General features: G+C 41.2%; 1 protein-coding gene across 3 annotated transcripts in view; it reads left to right on the top strand.

Annotated features, from left to right (window-relative positions):
• The window catches only part of FOXO1 (forkhead box O1), a 339,803-nt gene that overhangs the window by 75,782 nt on the left and 240,924 nt on the right, over window positions 1-23,097 (top strand). The window contains exon 1 of one of the 3 annotated variants that reach the window (XM_074021887.1): window positions 1-23,097. This exon is cut by the window's left edge and continues 73,894 nt beyond it. The exons of the other annotated variants lie outside the window; for them this stretch is intronic. Coding sequence (XP_073877988.1) covers window positions 23,077-23,097 — 21 coding nt within the window. The 5' untranslated portion in view covers window positions 1-23,076. 3 annotated transcript variants of the gene reach the window in all.

The raw sequence follows: 23,097 nt of genomic DNA, 5'->3' as shown, positions 1-23,097 counted from the left end.
AATTACTTTTGATTGTGTGAGACCCAGAAATGCCTCCTGTACACACCTTTACCATTTCTTGGGAAGACAGTAGGGGCCTGCCATCACTGTGAAGCAATAAAGTGTAAAGGATTGGAAAATAGGGATTGGGATTATTGGAACTGGAAAAAGTGAGGGAGTAATATAAATTCTTTTGTAGTTATTAAAAGTCTGGTTTCCTGACTGTGCTAAGTACTGCAGAAAGACAAAGTGTGAGACAAAAGATTTGTATCTTCAGGAGCTTACATTCAAGACAAGGTTAACCTGACGCTGTAGTTTTGGTTGTGTTCCTCCAAGAGGCAGGAGAGGAGAACTGGAGATATTCAGAAAATGTTCGGGAGGAATGTAGTAATCAGGGCACCCTTCTGGTTTAAGTCGTCTTTTCTGCTTCACTACTATTCAGAAAGTGAAAAGCTTTGTTCTGGAACTTTGAGATATAGATTGGTTTTTGCTTTTAATAATTTCAGGTAACTCCTTCAAAGATATTGCAGGCCTAGTTCACAAAACAAATTGTACAGTGAGCCGGGAGCAACTTTCTCTGTCCTGAGTTTTGATGAAGTTGTTTTTTTTAAAATCATGGTCAGGATACAGGTCCTCAATTAATATGTCTGGAATTTAGTAAGCAGAGTGCTGGAGATTGGAAGAGTTCAGAGTAGCATGAAGATTGAATAAGATGGGGATTGCACATTCTGGTTTACCCAGTTTGGAAGAGTAATGCATAGGTAGTATACAGGTAGTGTTGACGGGTGAGGATACAGATGTCACAGTTTGTGAGAATTCAGCAAGCGTAGTAATTTATTTCATTTAATCTACTTGTAGAGCTCTAATTTACTTACTGAGCTGTAGAAACAAAAAATTTCTAGTCGGGCTGGGTGCGGTGGCTCACATCTGTAATCCCAGCACTTTGGGAGGCCAAGGTGGGTGGATCACTTGAGGCCCGGAACTCAAGACCAGCCTGGCCAACTTGATGAAACCCTGACTCTACTAAAAATGCAAAAATTAGCCTGGCTTGGTGGCACACAGCTGTAAAAATATCCCAGCTATTCAGGAGGCTGAGGTACGAGAATCGCTTGGATCTGGGAGGGGGAGGTTGCAGTGAGCCAAGATCGAGCCACTGCACTCCAGCCTGGGTGATAGAGTGAAACTCTGTTTCAAAAAATATATATAGTTTTGGTAGTTTTTGCTATAGTTTTATGAAAGTAACAAGACTAGTAAAATTATAAAGCAATTGGCCTTTATGGTCTAAAGCATTCTCAGTTTGTAGCCACCCAGAATGTATCGTCTGCTAGCCTCAACTCTACTGTCTGTCCTTCCCATCATCCCTCTTGGGCACCCTACCTGGCTGGCCTGCCCACCCAGTAAGTATGGCACCAGGATTCCTGTTCTGGGCCTCTGGCCGCTTTGTACTTCTCCATTCCTAGAGGTCTCTGGACCTTCAGCTGCTCAAAATTCAATTGCACCAACTTTGACTGAAGTGCGCTGCTGATGACCCTTCTTTTTGTGAGCCTTGCTTCTTCCCTGTGAGCTGCTTTCTGCCTGGACCTCCTCCTGGTGCTGTGTCCAGAAGGTGAGAGCCACCCAGCTAGGAAACTCAACACTGCTGCCCTCCTAGCAGTAGCAGCAAGCTATAGCTTGCCCTCTTTCAAGGTGTTTGACTCTCTTGGATTTCTCATTACTCCCCTTCTTGCTTTGTACTTTTTGGCAGGAAGAGTCTCTCTGTATTGCTGAGCTGATTTGCAGATCAGAAGTGATGGACCTCTGTTGAACTCTGAAGCAGTCCTCCCTCTTGGGACTGCTAGCCCTCTTGCCTTTGGTATAAAGGGGTCCTCCATGTGTCCCCAGGCCCATCCCCCGAGAGGCCTTCCAGAACCTGAGCACTGTGTTTTGTTTTGTTTTTTTTCTAATACTTCAGTACCTTAGAAACCAGAAGGTGATAAACGAGGAGAGTAGGTATGAAGTGGAAGAGGATTTTGATGGCCAGCTCGTAAAGAGGAACGTTAAGTGAAACATTGTGATGTGAACAATTTGGTATTTTTGAAAGTCCTAATGCTACTGTACCAGGTGAAATGTTTAAACTAAATCTCTCTCAAGCCCCTAGCATTTTGATATTCTTTAAAAAGAAAAAAAGCCACACAGAAGGCATTAGTTCAGCGTGGTATGTTATTGAGACTGGAACGATATTTCAGCATATCTCCACATCTCCCATTGATGGCACAGCTGAGCCAGTGAAACAGGTGTGAGCCTTTGAGACTGCTGTGATAACCCATGCTGTGGAGATGGAAAACTAAACTTTATCTGAGTGAATTTTCTGGTTTATTTGGATTCATCTTTGGTATATCAGCAGTTGTGGTTTCAAGGTTCCATATTTTAGTTCTTGTTCCACTTGATGGAACACTTGACATCTATCTGCAGCTCTGCGAGAGGGGCTTTTGGTTAATGGTCATTTTGGAAAGAAAGCTATTTTGGGGGACAATAATTGCCTGGAGTCTTTATGTAAGAAGAGTCTTAGCAAGGAGAAGATTTCTGTTTGTGGCGTTTGGCCCATAGTATAGTACACATTCCTCTCATGTTGTTTTGTTTGCATCATTGGGCTTAGATGTTATTAGATATTACTAGTCTAATCCAATTCTTTGTTCTTGGAAAATAGGTTTCTTGTTTATCTGAATGGCTTCTCTTTGCGTCACTATGCCAGAATAGTCATTCTTGGACAGAAATGATAGTTTTAAAATCTCTCTTACATTTTAAGACCTGCTCTAGGGGTTGTGAAATAATACTGTTGTTATTGGGAGGAGTTGGGGAGGGGCCACAGCAGCAGGGAGAGAGAGGCTCCCATCATACAAACTTGCAGACTTTTATTAAAACGTATTTATTGATTACAAATTATGTCAACAGAGTAAGGCTTTGGTAAATCTTTAAGTTGCTAGTGTTTGCTTCTTTGCATAGTTGTTTCCCATCACCCTTTAAACATCTGCTGCTTCTGGTCTTGTCCAGTCATGCTTGAGTGACCAGCCCCATAAGTCTGATAGCTCTTCCTGTCTCGACTCAGGCCAGTCCAGGACAGCTGAGCTCCCTGCACTGAAACAATGAGACTCCTGAAAACTGTTCTGCTGTTGACATGAGAAGCACATTTCCTCTTTTTTAACTTCCAGAAAGTTACTGTGGTGGCTTTGAAATTTGTTCTGAAACAATAAGCTCAAAGGATTCTGTTAATCTATTCTGATTAATTTAGGAGACAGCAGCATTCATTATTTGACTTAATGTTAGTGGTTAATTAACCAAACTAGAACATGTTCACTTTTTACAAATTAAATGCTGAGAGAGTAACAAAGACCAAATATTTTACAACACAGATCCTTGAATTTGACTCTGAAATATTCTATGTTATTTTGCAGCAGCTTCCGGTTTTAGTGACACTTACATACTGTTTCTATTATTAGCAAGTTTTGAATTTAAGTAACTTGAAATGGATATGAAAGTTGTTTCTATAAATAATACAGACTGTACTCATGTGAGAGTTTTTTCCTTTAATTTCATTGTTGGCCTTGATTGGGGAGAAGATTTATATTTTATGCCAGTCTTGTTTCAAATTGGCAAGAATTGGATTGAGTTGTATTAAACTGTTTATGTGAATAGATAGGTACTTTTGAGATGTCTTTGAATGTAGAGTATTCTTGCAGCCATTTCATGATGGTCTACCTTGACTGTCTGATGGACAGTTGGCATCAGTGACACTTTTATTTATTTACTTACTTATTTATTTTTAGACAGAGTCTCGCTGTGTTGCCCAGGCTGCAGTGGTGCGATCTCAGGCTCACTGCAACCTCTGCCTGCTGGATTCAAGTGATTCTCGCGCCTCAGCCTCCCAAGTAGCTGGAATTACAGGCATGTACCATCATGCCTGGCTAATTTTTGCATTTTTAATAGAGACGGGGTTTTACCATGTTGACCAGGCTGGTCTTGAACTCCTGACTTCCAGCAATCTGCTCACCTTGGCCTCTCAAGGTGCTGGGATTACAGGAGTGAGCCATCACTCCCAGTCAATCAGTGACACTTTTAAATCACTTGTGTACTTGACTCTTTTTACGTTGACTTTATGAGGGACAGGCCCTTTATTCTACCAAGGGGGCCTCCATAGTTGCTCATTCTGAATTCTTTCAAGAAGATTTGGTTGAGGGTTGTTCTTATTAGGCTGGGGCCTCTGCCAGTGTGGGTTGAGGAGATTAGATGGGTAAGGGGGAAATAATTATAGTGCTTCCCAGCCCCTGTAAGAGAGGGGTCTTCTTAGGGTTACTTTTTGGCTTGGAGTAAATGTCCCCCCCAAAAAATCTTAAACTCAGTTTAAGGATGAAAACTTAGCATATTTGTTCCTGGACTTTGGGATTCTGTTAACATTGTTTGCTTCTGTTAGTGACCGTTATGGAGGGTTTAACCGCCCACATTTTCACTAGGTTTTTAGCCCAAAAAATGGAAAAAGAAAAGGTAGGCAGGGAATTTTGTTCACTTACAACATCAGTTGGCCTGATCAGATTCAGGTGACTCAAGGTTTGTTATGAAGCTAGAGAAGTCTTGTACAGATACACTCAAACTTCCTGACTCTGCAGTTCAGGGAATTGTAACTAGAGCCTGAGCAAGGAGCACCTTGATTATTGGAGAGGAAGGGTGGAAGATGAGCACTCCCTAACCCTCCTCTACTCAGTTTCTTTAGGGTTAAATGGGCATTTATTTAAATGTAGGATGCAGCTTGCCTGAACTCCCAAGGTTTTGTTAATTGAATTGAATCCTTTATATCCTGGGCTTCCTCCCGCACCATAGGAGATGTGAGGATATGGAGCATAATGCAGTAGTGCTCTGTACTCTGTGTTATGCAATTTGAAAAGCGCTGTTCTAGCCTGAAAATGTCAGTGCATTGACTCCCTTTCACATGAAAGGCCTTAAAGTTTACCCCTGTAAGTCAACCTGGGGTGGCACAGGGGCAGAGACCCATTACCAGCATCAACCCTCTGACCCTCTTAAAAGGTGGGGAAAGGCTACTGTGAACACTGAAGACAGCACTTTAATTGGATGGACTTAATAGTTAATGTCTCATTAAGTGAAGACTTCTGTTTCATTTGCCTTTCCAGACCATTCGGTAGAAATGCAGAGGAATGGAGGGAGAATAGTGCATCTCAGTTGGCAGGCAGGAGGAGCAGATGTGGAAGAAGCAACAAAGATTTTCTCCAAGCGCTTGAGCCGTGCTCTAGGTATAGAAGGACTGTCTTTGGGGCCATCCTAGTAATCATCATGGTTAATGCCAGCTTCTCTCTCTATCCCTGAGTCTTTTTGCAAAAATAAGTTTTTATTTGACTCCTCAAGCAAGGGTACCCAGCCTTGGAGAGGAGATGAAATTAAGATAAATCTTTATTTTTTTTTTATTTGTATTTGAAGGGGAAGTTTAAAACTAGTCATGTAAATAGCTGTTTGGCTTATCTGGACTTTCCAGTCATTTTTGTGTTCCTTCCTCTCACGGATAATCGATCTTTCACTATCTGTTCGTATTGCTTCTCACTGTGGTCTCCTGCTCCGCCCTACCCACCCCACTTTTTTTTTACTTTGTTCTGAGCCCTCCTCAGGCAGAGGAGGTCAGGCAGGTACACGTGCCTTTGGGAAGAAGGTGGTAGAAAAATATGGAATAATGAGCCCTTCTGACTTTGGATTCAGCAATTTAACATTGGTGCAGTAGGTGGAGTTATTCTTGGAGTCCCACTTTGAAGATTGCTGTGCAGAAACCCATCTGTGCTGCTGGTTGCCAACATTTCTGGTACAAATATTGTCATTTGCTCTTGAGGCAATCTGCTATTTCAGTCCTAGATGCAGTTTTGTAATATGCTGGATAAAATAGCAGACAAAAAATATCTTAAGTGGTGGTATAATCTTCAGTTTAAAAACACTTTAGCAATGTTTCCAGTAGAGGATTGTTCAACGTGTCTCCTTTCCTTGGCTGTAAACATAATCTAAATTCATTTTTCCTTGTTTGCCTGAGCCATGGTTCCCTTGTGCTAACTTTGCATGTCAGTAACTTCTGTACCCATCAGAGAGGAAAGACAGAGGGGCAGTCTTGTGCGGGTAAAAGGTTTAACATTTCCTTAAAATTGTACCCTGTAGAGGTTTAGCATTCCATGATCATTCTGTTGATAAGAAAATGAGAAATGAGGAACTTGCTCAAAAGTTATTTGGTTGCAAAGATTGTCAAAAGTGATACTATACAATTATTTCCCATTTGGTGCTTTTTATCCCAGACTGCAAGAGTCACATCTTCTGTGCAGGCTGCTGAACAGCTTCACAAGGGGTCCCTCTGTTGCCTGTGAGGAGTAGGTGTTCTTGAAGGGATTGGGGTCTCTCTGGAAACCCAGGAATGGGACTGTGCTACCATTTTATTGGGCTTTTGTTATTAAGCCCTTCTTAGAGAGAGAAAGCATATCCTGTAGGAAGTAGTATGTTTCCTTCTGTTTCTGTGGCTTTCTCAGTTTCTTCCCATCCTGATGCATAGTGAGAAATCCATTTTACAGTATGACTCAGTGCACATGTGCACACAATGGTAGAAGAATTTTACAAAATAGTACTGTACTTAGCCATTTATGTAAGATATGCTTGCTCTGTTTTATTATTATTTACAGAAATGCTAGCCACAATCCTCTCAATTGATTTCACTATTTTATGGATTGTGATCCAGAGTTTTAGCCTGAGGGCCTTCTCACATTCTTTCAAGACCTTTGTGTCATGGCAGCAGCCTTGAAGTTAGGGGAAACAGGTAGATGAATCCATATATGGAGAATTGGCCATATATGAGAAATGAGGAGGGAGTTCACAGGTCAGTCACTTGAACACACAATGATTTGGGCTGAGCTGGTTTTTCAGTAGCCCCTCTCTGTATTGGTCTCAGACATGGAGCTAGTTAAAATTATGTACTTAATCAAACAGACCCAAAAGATACAGTTTGGTTTTTAAGTCCTGCTGGCACACACTAGCTAGGATAGGGTTTTTCACCCATCTGGACATCTTGTCATTTAGCTTTTGTGTTCAACCGTTGAAAACGGGCAGCTGCTGGGTCCACTTTCCTGGATGAGGTTTCATGCTTCTTTCTTTTGAGATTAACCTGAGTAAGGCTCACCTGAATCAATTATTTCCGCAGAAGCTTTGATCTCATAAAAGCACATTCCACTTTTCATGTCTTCAGGGCAAATACGAATTGCACGTCCACCCTGAAGTCAGAACTGTAAAGGAATTTTAGGTGTTACCAATGTTTGATAAGAAGTGATTATCCTTTCTCTGCAGAGCTGGAACAGCTGAAGCTGGTGTGATCTGGCTTGGAGAAGGCTGTGCCCTGGAATAGTGTCCTTCCCACTGAGTCCATGACTTGCCTGTTGGCATATGGAGTAATAATCTTTTCAAAACTCCATTGTGAAGTTGGCTGTGTGTGTGTGTGTGCGCGCGCGCAAAGGAAATACTTACATACTAAAGCGGAAAGTGGGGGAGGAAAATTCCAGGGAATTGGAAGGTGAGGTTGACATTCCTTATTCTCTTAATGCTTGCTTCTGTTTTTCTTTCTGAAAAACAATGATGACTTAAAAATTTGATCCCAGAACCAACTGGCTTTTTATCCATAAGATTACAATTTTGTTTTTTAGACATCCTTTCATAAATATCTAATGAATTGCCTTTTATTATTTGGTGTTAGTAACCAAAAGTACCGCTAACATAGTGTTTCTCATATTTGCCTGTCATATAAGATACTTGTTAAGAATATTCTGAGACTTCATCTTCCTCTTGTTAAATCAGAATCTACCTGGAATACATGGTTACCTTATTTTCTTAGAATAGTAGAACTGAAAAGAATCTTAGACATGAAAGTAGTTCAGGTGTTCCCAAACCTGGCTCCAGTATCATGACTGTTTTAATAGATTGCCAAGCCCCACTTCATACCTAGTGAATAATAACATCCGAAGCTTCCTAGAAGAGTCTGACCATTAGACTGGAGTGATAACCACTCACTTATTCAGTTCCCTTCAGGAAAGGGAAATTTATGTACTTGGTTACTGGGCTGATTAATAGCAGGACAGGAAATATTATCTCTATAGATTCATCCAAATAATATATATATGTGTGTGTGTGTTTGTGTATATATATATATATACAGCATCAGCTTATTGCTGATTGGGAGAAAGTTTTAGTGGTTTGTATAGAAAATCAAAACAGTCACGACATTCCTTTAAGCCAAAGCCACCTTCAGAGCAAGACCATAACTCTTAAATTCTACGATGGTTGAGAGAGGTGAGGAAGCTGTAGAAGAAAAGTTTGAAACTAGCAGAGGTTGTTGGTTCATGAGGTGTAAGGAAAGAAGCCATCTCCATAACATAAAAGTACAAAGTGAAGCGGCAGCAAGTTATCCAGAAGATGTAGATAAGACAATTGATGAAGGTGGCCACACTAAACAACAGATTTTCAATGTAGATGAAGTGGCATTCTATTGGAAGAAGGTGCCATCTAGGACTTTCATAGCTAGAGAAGAGAAGTTAATGCCAAGCTTCAAAGAACAGGTTGATTCTCTTATTAGGGGGTAATGCAGCTGGCGGTTTGAAGTTGAAGCCAGTGCTCATGGACCATTCAGAAAATTCTAGTGCCCTTAAGAAGTATGCTAAATCAACTCTATCCGTGCTCTGTAAATGGAACAACAAAGCCTGACAGCACATCTGTTTACAGCGTGGCTTACTGAATATTTTAAGCCCATGGTTGAGACCTACTGCTCAGGATGAAAGATTCAAAATATTAAACTGCTCAATGATAATATACCTCCTCACACAAGAGCTCTGATGGAGATGTGCAAGCAGATTAGTGTTGTTTTCTTGCCTGCTGACACAACATCTATTCTGCAGCCCATGGGTCAAGAAATAATTTTGACTTTCAAGTCTTATTATTTAAGAAATATATTTTATTAAGGCCCTTAATAAATAGTAATTCCTCTGATGGATCTGGGCAAAGTAAAGTTAAAAATCTTCAGGAAAGGATTTAGCAATTGTAGATGCCATTAAGAAATTTGTGGTTCATGGGAGGAGGTCCTAATAGCAATATTAACAGAAATTTGGAAGAAGCTGATTCCAATCCTCATGGATGACTTGGGGAGGGGTTCAAGATTTCAAAAGAGGAAGTAGATGCAGATGTGGTGAAAACATCAAAAGAGCTAGAATTAGAAGTGGAACCTGAAGGTGCGATTGAATTGCAGCAATCTCATGATAAAACTCGAACTCATGAGGAGTTGCTTCTTATGGATGAACAAAGAAAGTGGTTTCTTGAGATGGAATCTACTTCTAGTGAAGATGCTGTGAAAGAACATTGTTGAAATGACAATAAAGGCTTTAGGATATTACATGAAGCGGTGTCAGGGTTTGAGAGGATTGACTTTAATTTTGAAAGAAGTTCTTCTGTGGGTAAAATGCTATCAAACAGCATCACATGCTACAGAGAAATTTTTCGTGAAAGAGTCAATCAATGAGGCAAACTTAATTGTGCTGTTTTAAGAAATTTCCACAGCCATCCCAGCTTTTAGCCACCACCACCCTGGTAAGATTGCAGTCATCAACATCGAGGCAAGGCCCTCCAGCAACCAGTCACAACTTACTGAAGGCTCAGATGATTATTAGCATATTTTAACAATAAAACAGTTTTAAATTAAGATGTGTACATTGTGTTTTAAAAATAATGCTATTGCACACTTAATAGGCTACAGTATACTGCATACCTTTTATGCACAGGGAAACAAAAAATTTGTGTGACTCGCTTTACTGTGATACTTGCTTTATTGCGGTATTCTGGAAGTGAACTTGAGGTATCTCTAAGGTAGGCCTGTATTTCATACATGAAGAAAGGCATAGGGGCCAATATAATTAGTACCCATATTCTACCTCTCTGTTTTAGCTGTAAATAGAATTCCTCCCCTCCTTGTCCCAGAGGTAGCCACTGATTCCGGAGTTGGTGTGTTGAAGGGCACCTTTCCTGCCAGAAGCCCGTCCCCCGGCTGTGCTGATAGATGTGGTCCACAAACGCTTTGTAGGATCCCCTTTAAAAAAAAGCTTTACATAAATGTTATCATTTAAGGTAAACACCATTCTGTAACTTGGTTTTCTTAAAGAAAAGTCACCATTATATTTTTTGAGATGTATTGTTCTTACATGACCAGATATGGCCCCATACTTAATAGTAAAATCAGGAAATTGAAGCCAGACTGCTTGAAAACCTTCTTAATGGAAAAAAATGCAAGAAGTGGGTGGGATAGAGTTTCTGTTGAATTTTTGTATAGAACATTGTCATTTGTGGGAAACTAGTTGATTTGAATTCTGTATTATTTTGAATAGCCTAATAACAGCTTAATGGGGATTAATTGCTTGTTGTATGGAAAGTTAATTGTTTTAATTTACTATGGGTGTAGTTACTGCAGTTTGGTTCAAACAGGTGAAAGTTAAGATTTGTAGCATAAAACAGGAAGCAGATGGGGGCTAATTAAAGTTCTGTTGATGATAAAAGGATGACTGATCAAGGAGCGAGCAGCTGGTTTCTCAATTTAAACACAATTTGTACTATTGTATGAAGACAGCCCTCTGCAAGTTCTCATGAGTATCTTTCAAAGGTGAAGGCATGTGTTCCAGCAACAAGTGTGAAGGCTGTTGTGGCCCTGTTTGTGCTCGCTCCTTTTTTGCCTTCAAGCGGTGTCTCTTCAGGGTTTGCCCAAAAAAGGGTGTTAAGGGATCGCAGAACCTGGCCAGATTTTCGGTGATGCTCTCTGGACACTTGTAGTGTCCCAGAAAAGTCTAAAGTCTATCTCCAAGAAAATGCCCAAGCATTTCCTTTTGTAGTTTTTCTTACTTATCTTAACTCCGTCTCTTGGTGGGCTTTCCAATGTTGTTGCCCTGACCATAACCCAAGAAGGCCCACATCTAGCTGGCAGAAGCACCGTGTATTTAAGTGTGTAGGCGAAGGCTAAGCAGTGCTGTAGACACTTTCCTGGAGCCTCACCTTGTTCTTCAGTGTCTTTGAGCTTCTGGCCATGAGATGTTAGGGACTTGAACTTATTTTGCTTGATTGTGTCCTGGCTGACTTTCACCTTCAAATGACAGCATCTTTTGTTGCTACTGCTAATAGTGGTTGCGTGAACATTAAGGACGAGTGCCCTCTGTGTGTTTTGCTTAAGGAACATGCCAGCACTGGGTTTTCTTTGAATGTGTGCAGGGAGTGACATGAGGTCAGATGAGGTACGCCTTGCTTGGAGTCAGGGAGTAGACATTTGCTTGAGATTTTGTGCCTATAATATCTAGTATTTATAAGTGCTTTGTAGGAGTATCTCATTTTAATCCTTACAAAAATGCTTTGAAATGGAAGTTGTTTATCCCCATTTTGTAGATGAGGAGATTGAAGCCTGGAGAGGTAAAGTGACTCAGCCAAGGTTTCACATTTGCTAAGTGCCAGTACTGGATGTAGATTCCAGGTTTGTGTGACAACAAGCCCATGCTCCTTAGCACTAGTTTTGTGTAAAACTGTTGCCCTCTTTCCCCTTCTCCTGCTTAAGGAAAGATAGGGTGTTTCGTGGAAAAACCAAAATGTTAGCATATGGTTTGCAGACTACAAATTATTATTTGGTTGTGCAGGTGTGTGTGTATGTGTGTGTGTGTGTGTAAATATTATGTATATTTCACTCAGATATATTCCACTTGATAGGAACTGCTCTATTTTTGAATGAATATATGAGAAAGGAAAATGCCTGGATTTTTGTTGGTTTCCCCAATGTAGCAACATTATGAAAGGTAAAATGCTCTTTAACAACAGCAGCAAAAAAGACAACATGCAAAGGTAATCTACAAAGTAAAAAGCCCCATTATATTCACCACCTGGAAGCAACATTATTATATTCATCAAAATTGTCTTGTAAAAGAAGTAATTGTGACCATACAGAGCTTGTATAATTGGTAATAAAGAGCACCCTGCATTTTAGTTGCAAATAGTGTGCAATAGGTTTCAGAGGTGTCGTGATTGATGTTCATTGTCAGGTGTTGTAAATAAACTTTCCAGTTCCAGATGGCGTTTTTGCCTAGTTAGGTTCTACACTAATCCCACCACATATTACACTAATGGGGAAACCCTGTGTACAGGTTCCTCATCTTCCAAGCTCTATTGTGGTGACCCTAGAAACTGCCTCTGTGCTCACATCATGGCTCCTAACAGCATGAGTAGTATCACAGCCAAGGCTAGAGGGTTTTCCTGGCCTGGGAGAAGTCTTAGGATTGTGCCTTCCCTGTCCCACCCCTCCTACCCCACCCCCACCCCCACCCCCACCTTTTTTTTCATTCTGCTGCCTTCTCAGCAAATCAACTTCTGAATCACTCTTCTCCTGTCTTCTTTTCCCCTTCTTTGCTTGTTCCTTCCTGTACCTTGCTTGTCTTTTTACAGAAGCATTTAAGGAGGTGGAAAAGATTTAGCCCATTCTTCTCCTGTCGTAACTCTGCCTGTGTATTTTTGAAGATGATGTTGACTGTTGGGGGGTGGGATGTAGGAGAAAGAGGTCTACTCTGGGTCTTGCTTCACATGGGATAATCCCACCTGGCTTGGATTGTCTGGTCTCCTCCTCCCTCCATCAAAGAGTGAGGCATGGTTCAATTACTTCTAGCAGCAAGTCCCACAGAACACCTGGGCCTTCTCAGATACCTAGGGCAGGTGTGTTATTTGGTAGGAAGTTTGGGCAGTGCTGGGGCTTTCAGTGAGAGCCTCTCCTTCTACCTTGGCATAATCATAAAATCTCACCAATACATAGCACTTTATGCTTTTTGAAGCAGTTATACATACCATTACAACTCTGTGGGGCATTTAGGACAGGCATTGTTTTCCCACTTTATACAAGAAAGCTGAGACATAAAGGATATAAAGTTTGTCTAGTCAGAAGGATAGAGCTAGACTTAGATCTTCTTCCTCATTACCACCATCTTGCCATTAGATCAGCATTTTCTGAAATGTGTGCTGCTGAACATCAGTTTCTTGGTATATTCTGTCAAGAAGCGTGGGCAGAGAAATTGTGTGTGTGGAGTGGTGTGCATGTGCATGCATGTCATCCCACCAACAAAACAAAGTCTTAAGTTAGGGAACAGTTTTGCTCTTGTTTGTTCTGCGTTGTTTTGTGTATTCAAGGCTCTAAAAAACTGTGCAGTTAGGAATGAATCCTGTTTAATTCTGTGTGGCCAGAGTGTCCCAAAGGTGTTTGTTCAGTGAATTCATTTTTTTTTTTCTTTTTTTTCTTTCTTTTTTTTTTTTTTTTTTGAGACGGAGTCTCGCTCTGTGGCCCAGGCTGAGTGCCAGATCTCAGCTCACTGCAAGCTCCGCCTCCCAGGTTTACGCCATTCTCCTGCCTCAGCCTCCTGAGCAGCTGGGACTACAGGCGCCCGCCACCTCGCCCGGCTAGTTTTTTGTATTTTTTAGTAGAGACGGGGTTTCACCGTGTTAGCCAGGATGGTCTCGATCTCCTGACCTAGCGATCCGCCCGTCTTGGCCTCCCAAAGTGCTGGGATTACAGGCTTGAGCCACCGCGCCCGGCCTGTTCAGTGAATTCAAATCACCCTAAAAGGAACCATTATTTTGTGGAGCACATGCTGAAGAATGCTTTAGTAGGCTGCTTTGTCCTGGAGTTACTTTGGAGGTGCTACAGGAGACCTCAATGGTTAGAGGAAAATGTGATCTTCAGGGAACCTGCAGGGAAGAGTCCAGAGGATGCTGATGCACAGTCAGTGGCTGGGGATGCTTTGGGAATAAAGACTGTTCCGAAGGTGGAGGGGGATGGGAGGCTGGCTGCAGGGAATCTTTGTCATCATGTCACTGTAAGCACCATGCCTCCAGGATTTCATACCAAGTAGGAATTTAACCAGAATGCACAAAAGTTCTCAATCTACAGGATCAGCATTCTAGGACCAGTTGTCAGCTTTGTTAGGTAAAGTTCCATGAACTGTAGCCTGAGTGACAGCTGCAGAATTTATTGGTTTAAGGATGGACTTAAGAAATTTGGACCCAGAACAGCCAGCATGCTACTGCATCTTGGCCTGGAGTTTGACAAGGCACATTCCCTGAGTGAGGCCATCTGCATCAAACCCCCCTCCACTGCCCTTTCTTTAGTACTTAATGTTTAACTTTGCCTGCAATTTTGCTCTTACTAGATGGCAATTGAGGGAAGAGTGGAAGAGAGGTTGGTGGTGAAGGTGCCAGCCAGCAGGCACATTCTGCATCCGTCTCCTTCATCAGCTCTTCTGCTATCTTTTAGCAGAAATAGAACTTGATAAAACTCTTTTATTTTGAAGTAAGTTTGTTCCAGCCAAGTAGAAAGGATAAATTATTTTGCATTGATATCTGAAACTAAGGAAGCAAGTCTAACCTCTTAAGAACTGGTCACGGATATCACCCTTGATCTATCTTTTCTCCTCTACTGTTTCATTCTGTTTCATTCTTTTATGTTGTGCTCAGCTCTGTTCTGTTCTGAGCATTGAGTATAGATCAAAAAGTTCATGTACAATATTTTTAAATCCCAACAAAACTTTAGATTAATGGAGGTGATTAGTTTACTTAGTTTGAGCTGGTGAGGAGAATGATCCTGGTAGGAGGAGTGACTGGAAGAAGTGCTATGAAATAGGAAAAGTTAATAACCTAAGGTGTGGTGTTCCTGTCTGCAGGTATCTCTTAGCCGTCATCCATAAAGTGGTTATATGTGCTTCATAAAGTGGACAGAGTATTAGACTCTGTGACCCATTCTACAAAATATTTGAGCTATCTGCTAAGGTTCCTTTGTTTGCTAGTAACTGTGACTTTTAGACCCTGTCTTAAGTTGCATGGCACACATCTGGTTTGTAACAGGAAGGAAAGGAAGCAGTTAGAGGTCAAGGCATCTGGTTGGTGGAAGAAGAAAGAAAGGAGGATGGGATCTGTTGAGGGTAAGGTTAACATCACATAAAATGTATATAATCGAATTTTGTTGTGGGAAGTGCTCATCAACCTTTTAAAAGTTAAGTTTTCAAGAATTGGACCACTTGCCTTCTAGTATGCATTTGGTTGGGGGGGGGGGCGGTAATCATGCCTTTCACATTGAGGAGGAGGGGTGGGTGGGTGGGGGGAGTCTGATGCCTTTGCAGCTTATCCTCATACCCCTGCAGCATGCACAGCCTTGACCCTGAATCTCCTGTGTGCCCACCAGGGTACTGACTAATGCCTGAGTACTTTGTTGCAGCTTTATCCATGTTTATGTGGAACAATCCATGGTTACATTGTAGGCCATTATTTCCTTTAATTTCCTTTTAGCTGTTCAAAACAACCTGAAAGATGTTATGGTTGAGCCTAGACAATGACCTCGAGGAACAAAAATAAACCTTCAAAATGTAAGAACCAAGTTTGTATGCCAAATGTTGTGAGTGATGGATAAAATGTAATGAAAGCAGTCAACTTCATGGAGGGAGACTTTTAAAATTTGTTTTCAAAACAAATGGTCCTGGCCCCAGCATCCTGCCCTCCTTTGGCTATGAAAATATCAGATTATGCCATAAGTTTGAAAACAATCAAGTATCCTTTAAGTCATGAGACAGAAGCCAAAGCTTGAATCTAAAACCTTGTCATTTTCAGCGAGGGAGACAGAGATGAGGGCCTGAAGGTAACTTGTTTCTGGAGGCCCCTTCTCTCAGCACTAGCTGCAGCAGCCTCCTGTTAGGTGGGGGAAGAACCACAGCCAAGGACAGCAGCTCCTGGAGGTGCTTTTACTTATCAAGAGCAATGTAGATGTATGCAAAAATACAGACACCCACACACAGTTACATTTGTGGATAATCAGAAATACCTTTCTGCTTTCCCAGCAGGGCCCGAACTCTCCTATCATCCAGGTGGGAAGACAGGTTTGGTGCTTTGCTCTAGGTTCTGCATTATAACTTTATTCTGTTGTCCTCTGATCTTCCACTTGCTCTCCTGTGCATTGCATGTAGGGTAAAAAACATGCTCCTGTGTTAAGGCCCCACCCACCATACCTTCTCTCTCTCTTCCCCCTTTCTGTGTCTAAACTCATATATGGCCATACTGACCTCTTCTGTTTTCTCCAGATACCTTACTAGTGTTTTTTAAAAAGTTTCCTCACCAACACTAATAGTTCATATTTATTGGATATTCTGCACAGTGGTCAGTAAGTACTGTTAGTATTTCCTTCTTGCAGACAAGGGAACCAAGCCCAAAGATCACAAGCCACTTATCCAAGAGCACTCAGGCAGTAACTGGGTTTGAATCGGGCTGGTCTGGTTCTAGCACACATGTTCTGCACCACCACATAGTTTGTCTGTCAACATTGGTTCATGCTCTGCCCTACACTGAGAATTCCCATCCCCTTTTATCCAACACTGAGAATTCCCATCCCCTTTTATCCAACAATCCAAGTTGTCCTTTGCTTCACGTCCCAATTCCAGCGTAGGGCCTTTCCTTTCTTGTTTTGCGTGTGCTGCACCTTAACGTTTCCGTGTTGTCAGCCTTCTGTACATAAGTGTAAGACCATGGGAGGCAGGGAGAGCCTTGAGCCTTAATGCCTACTTGTTATTTCCACAGTACGTAGTATACAGTAGGGGCTTAGTAAATAATTGTTCAATGAAAATTACATTGATCAGTATTGATTTGGCCAAATCAAAAGATCCTAATTTATGTTATTGAAATGTGAATGGAAATAAAGTAACTTCTGAAATTGTCAGTGGATTGAAATAGTTTACACTAGGCCCACTTTAGCTAGGCCTTGCTCAGGTTCCCAATTAATTTTGCCTGGATTTTCCAGTGACAAAAATGAAGATAAAAATTGATCTTTGGTTTTGTGTTCCCAATAAAAATGACTGACACAAGGTCCTTTGAGACCCTTCCTCCTTGGTGCCCTTCATTCCACCTATCCCCACCCCTGGCAAGTGCTCTAACACTGACTTGGGCAGGATGAACTGGACGTGTTCTGTTTGAGTCCTGATTCTCTGAATGGTCCCTTATTTATTTATTTTTGTCACCCAGGCCGGAGTGCATTGTTGTGAACTCGTCTCACTCCAGGATCAACTTCCTGGGCTCAAGCTATCCTCCTGCCTCTGCCTTCTGTGTGGCTGGGACTACAAATGTGCACCACCACACCTAATTTTTTAATTTTTTTTTTTTTTTAAATGTAGAGACAGGATGGTCTCACTGTGTTGCCCAGCTGGTCTTGAACTCCTATGCTCAAGCAATCCTCCCTCTTTTGCCTCCGAAAGTGCTGGAATTACAGGTGTGAGCTAACAGCCTGGCCCAAATGGTCCTTTTAAAGTCATATTCATGTATTTCCTTCAGAGACTTCATGAAGATAGACCTCAATATATTGGATAACCATGTTAGTCTTCAAAGTAGCTATAAATTAAGCTAGGAATAGCAAGCAATTTTCGAACAAAATATTTCTTTAAAAGAGTTTTCTAGGTTTGGTTATGTATTATGTGTGATAGATTTTTTAAATGTTTAAAATGTAAAATTTTTCTTTTTGGAGGTGATAGGGTACCACTGAAGAACGATTGTTTTACACTTTGTTCAGTCAACAACAGTTCTAAGTCATCCATTGCAATCTTAACTAGGCTGTCAGAATTTAAATTAGTTTTGTCAGTAATCAAAATGAAAGTAAATTGAAATATCAGAGACTACATGTTAGTTCAGTGAAGAGTGATCTTTGAGAGTTGAAATGCTGAAGTAATCTGTTAGGCTGACCTTACTGCTTCTCTCTTTGTTATATAAGTATCTGTGACAGTAGAGCCAATAATTTCTTCTAAAAATCTTGCATTTTGTTCTAGAATATCGTGAGTTTATAGAATAATTCTCTAATATGCTTGAAATTGGTAGCATTCTTCATACGTGTAGTCTGTTTTTTGTTTTCCAAACATGTTCTCATTTAATCTTCACAATGCACCATTGAGTTATATGGTACGGAGGCACCAGCCATCATACAGCTCAGATTCACATGCACAGTAATGATCTAACTTGGACACAGACATACAAGGCCTGACTTCTAGTACTCTTCCTACTGGACCATATTGGCAACTTTGTAGTTTTAAGAGAAGTAGAGAAAAGGCATCTCCAGATGTGCTCATACATACATTGTGGTGGAAAACTAGCAGCAGGTCAGGGTATCGTTTTTAAAAATTTTTTATTTTACTTCAAGTGATGGGATACATGTGCAGAGTATCCTTGAATAGTAGCTTGGAAGAGATACAAAACCTTTGTACTTGTGTGCAAGATTCTAGCCACAATGGTTGATAGTCATTTCCCTTTTGGAGGAAATTGAAAGTGAAGACGCTGAAACAACGAGGACTAAAATTCCAAAGAGGAGTTTAAGGTGTACCATGGCAAATTATTGGCTTGTGTGGGAGGTTCTAATTTTCCGTTGGTTTGAATCATCCTAAAAAATGGTTCATTTAATCATTCATTCCTTCTGCCTTTGCTAATTTGTCTAAAGTTATTAAAATGAACTGTATATAATTATTTTTGTGTTTTCATCCTCAAACAACAAATGCGTATTGTGTGTAGCCAGTGTCTTTTAAAAGATCAAGACTTTTCTAAAAATAATATCGATAACTTCCAAAGGCAACTGTGAGGTGTTTTTGTTTTTTGTTGTTGTTGTTGTTGTTTTCTTTTGTTTTGGTCTTTGGAGGTTTATAAAGATAGTCTTGTCTTAATTTATGACAACAATATCGTCCGTGTTTCCAAAAAAGACATGATTCGAACTGCAGCATTAGAATAAAACGTTTAATATTTAATACAAGGAAAACTCTCCATATGGTAAGGTTTGCTCAGGTGGTTCAGGGATCCCTTTTGTCCTACCTGACATTCTCCCTTCTCTCTGGAGCCCAAAGAATTCCTAGTGGGATGTCCTCAAGTCATCTAAATGTGGTTCCAAGGCCGACTCATCTTGGAGCCTTCCAGAATTCCTTTAGCCCAGGCGTGATCTTGGGGAAACACATTCTTCCTGGGCTGGCTTGCTTTGACCTGAAACTGCATTTAAGCTGGAAGTCCTCTTGGGTACCCCTGACACAGATGTGCTCACTTCTGGTGGAGTGCCAGTGAATGCGCAGTGGTGAAGGCTGCTCCGCAGGCTTCTTTGCTGCTCAGTGTGTGCCAAGTTTTCAAACAGACGTGAAAATGCGGCTCTCATACAGGTGCTTCCGTTGGGGGTGGAAATTTGACCTTACAAATAAGCAAAATGTAGGCTTCATTCATGTTAGGTGTGTGCTGATGGGGATGTGTGGTGTTAGTGTGGGCACATTGAGGAGGGCCAGGAGGAGTCATGGAGGCTTTTAGGTATGTTAATGAAAGCAGTATTACTGAAACATTTATGTGAGCTTCTTTTGGAGTCCCTAAACACGCCTGGGCTTCTGGTGGTGCTGAGGGAGCAGCAGTTTGTGAGGGGACCGTATCTTTTGTGTTATTTAGAAGGAAAGTGTGGACAGCAGGGCTGTTGCGCAACTGACCTACTGTGTCTTAGAGTGTAATTGTGCTCTGCCTCCTCAGGTGGATCCCTGATGTCTGTGGGAAACTGGGCCACAGCCCTGCCTTGGGCTCAGTCTCTGTGGTCGGGGGAGTTTCTCTTTAGCATAAACCTGGGTCCAAATAGTTTTGCTATTATTGGGTCAACCCATTTGGGAAGCTATTTGATTTGAGACAAACTTTGAATAATATTTGAGTGGTAACCACCAAACGATATATACTCAGCAGTCTCAAGTCATTGTTGCATTAGGCTTCCTAGACAGAATAATGGGCAAGATGGTGTCAAGATTCTGTGTAAACCCTGCAGGAAAACTCAACATTGCAGGTAGTGTAATTCAGCGTTACACTTTATTGCAGTTTGCTGTTGTTTTTGTAATCTGGATTATCATATCTAGGTCCCAAAATAGGAGGAAAAAACACATAAATCTAGACTTTGTACTCTGTTTACTAAGAATTCTTAGTAAACAGACTATGCATCCAATAGATAAATTCTTCCCTAGATTTTCCAGATAGCAAACATATTTAGGATAAAAACAGTTCTACACAGTACGTGCTATGGGTGGGATATTGTCCTAGGGATTTTAATCTGTCAAAGTTTCAGTGTTCTTGTTTCTGAATTTGTATCCATAAAGTTTTTCACTGGCTTCTGTAAACAATTCAGGAACATACCTTGAATATACCTAACATGAACAGGATTAGTAGGCTCATCAATATAATGCTGACAGAATACTTTAAAATTCACTTTAGTTCTTTAAAATTTTAGAAAGCTTTAAAATGGATCAAAGTATTGGTATGGTTATGCTTTATTTTATGCCTAATTTAATTTCTTCATCAGAAGAGAGTAGGTGCTAATGTGTTCTTTGTTTTTGGTTTTAACTTTGTTGTGCCTTAGTCTTCTGGTATCCAAATAGATAAGGTAGTTAATTGTGTTATTATGCTGTGCGTTTATAGGATCATTGCAGATTAGAAAAATTGCATGGCCTATAAAATAGACGAAGATTTTCATTAGGAACAGCAGAATTACTTCAGCGTCAAATGAGTTTCCTCTTAATATTCTCCTATGGTGGGGCCTTTTGCATCTGAGACAGCCATTAGGTGGAAGTAGCAAAAAGCATGGATATTCCAGTAGTTAATTCAGTCGAAGTTTCAGGAAGGCCCCTTTAGGTCCCTGATGGGCAAAATGGCGGAGTTGTGGCTGTCTGCTGTGGATTTGGCAATGCCTGGCTTCTGTGCCTCCCTGGGGAGGAGCTGGAGAGTGGGTTAAAGGGTCCCCAGGAGTAACTGCAGACTGCATCAAAACTAAATAAATCCCAGGGGAAGCAGGCTCCACTTTGAAATCCTTGGTAGCCTGCAGAACTCTTTTTTTATTTTTTATTATACTTTATGTTCTAGGGTACATGTGCACAACGTGCAGGTTTGTTACATATGTATACATGTGCCATGTTGGTGTGCTGCACCCATTAACTCGTCATTTACATTAGGTATATCTCCTAATGCTATCCCTCCCCCCTCCCTCTACCCCATGACAGGCCCCAGTGTGTGATGTTCCCCATCCACCTACAGATCTCTTAAAACAAGTCATTTAGAAGAATTTTAGCTAGATGAAATTTAGTCTCTGGATATATCCACCACAGGGACATTATTAGCTAGGGTTGATGACATTCATTTGAGAGCTGGCCTTGTTTGGGTTGTGTGGTATCATTAAACCCAAGCATATGACAGTGTGAGATAGTTTCTGTTTTCCAGGCTTTTCTTAAACAGGGGTCCACATTAGTACCTGATACAGAGGGGTTATAGAAGGAAAGTGATTAAAATGAATGCCTTGTGATCTGGAGCTAGTGTCTAAGGTTATTGCTCATTTTCGCCTCACCTGGATTGTTTTGGGGTTTGTCTTTTTGGGGTACTTTGTTTCTGATAGTGCATAGAGCCCATAGTATTGAATGGCATAGGAGACTTCCATTTCACTTCCTAAAAATTAAAGAGCTTTGCCCTTCCTTTCACAAAACTGTAACTTCCTTTATTACAGGGTTCTCATGTGGGACACAGTGAAATTTTGTAGTGCTTCTTTTTAATTACTACCTTCTGAAATGCAAAAGCTTTGGTATGGTGTAATATCATTAAGTACATTTTCTGTTCTGTCCCTGAAGAGTTTTTCTTCAATCCTAAATGTGTGAGGTTATTGGCTGCAATGTTACTCTGAAATATTTAGGCCTTTGGCTAATAAAGATCAGACAAACCACAGAGCATCCTCCATCGTAAAGCTTTCTGCCCCCCCGTCTTGTAGGCTAGTGGTAGCCCCCTTCTTCCTTCCTTCTTTGTTCCTTAATACCATAGTCCCATTTACTTGTAATGCACCTTTTTACCAAACATTTTGTCCTGTAGTATGTTCTCATACTCCTTGACCTCCTCACATCTTAGGGCCTTTTTTTTTTTTTTTTTTTTTGGAGACAGAGTCTCACTCTGTTGCCGGGCTGGAGTGCGGTGGCGTGATCTTGGCTCACTGCGACCTCCACCTCCCGGGTTCAAGGAATTCTCTTGCCTCAGCCTCCCAAATAGCTGGGATTACAGGCGCCTGCCACCACACCTGGCCAATTTTTGTATTTTTAGTAGAGGCGGAGTTTCACCACGTTGGCCAGGATGGTCTCCATCTCTTCAGCTCGTGATCCGCCTGCCTTGGCCTCCCAAAAGTGCTGTGATTACAGGTGTGAGCCACCGCGCCTGGCCTAGGGGCTCTTTTAGAATTTGTTTTCCATAAAGTAAATAGTCATGGGTGACTAGTATTTGCGAAGAGATGAGAGAACATCATTCTGATAATCGCCATCCTGGATATAATTTGTCATCGGGTCAGGTGCAGTGGTGCAGGCCTGTAATCCCAGCACTTTGGGAGGCTGAGGTGGGAGGATCAGTTGAGGCCAGGAGTTGGAGACCAGCATGGGCAGCATAGCAAAACCCAATCTATTTAAAAAGTTGTTTAAAATTAAAAATCTATTATCAGACAACTGCTGCATCTCCCTTAACTTGAACAACATCCTGGACACACGTGTTCTGACATAGGTCACCTCAAAATATGCTAGTTAAATGCTCAAATTCTTTCATTTAAAATTTTCTTAACAGGGAGAAAATGCGATTTTTTTGTAAATGAAGGATTGCAGCTCAGTTGTGAGGACATGGAAATAAGCCTGAGGAAGGCTGGCCGCCTTTAAACAGGAGGTTTGTGATGAGTGACTTTTAATCAAATTACAACCATTCATAATGGCTTAAAAAATTGTTGTTTATGTATTCTTTCACTTCCTAAAACAAAATAGCCAGCATTTATTGTCTTTGTGTCAGGCGATGTACCAGGCAACTTCATGTATATCATGCCATCTGTACATATGACTGTTTTACAGATGTGAAAACAGGCTTAGTGGTGAGATCCAGGGCTTAACTCAGAAGGGCCCAGAGGTAACTCTGCCTCCAGAGCCGGCACCTCCGGTTCTGCCTCACAGTGTACTTCCCAAGTCCATGAAGCTTCTCCTGACACCT

Source organism: Macaca fascicularis, chromosome 17 (assembly GCF_037993035.2).
Source record: "Macaca fascicularis isolate 582-1 chromosome 17, T2T-MFA8v1.1".
Lineage (NCBI taxonomy): Eukaryota > Metazoa > Chordata > Mammalia > Primates > Cercopithecidae > Macaca > Macaca fascicularis.
This window is presented reverse-complemented; position numbering and strand designations above follow the sequence as displayed.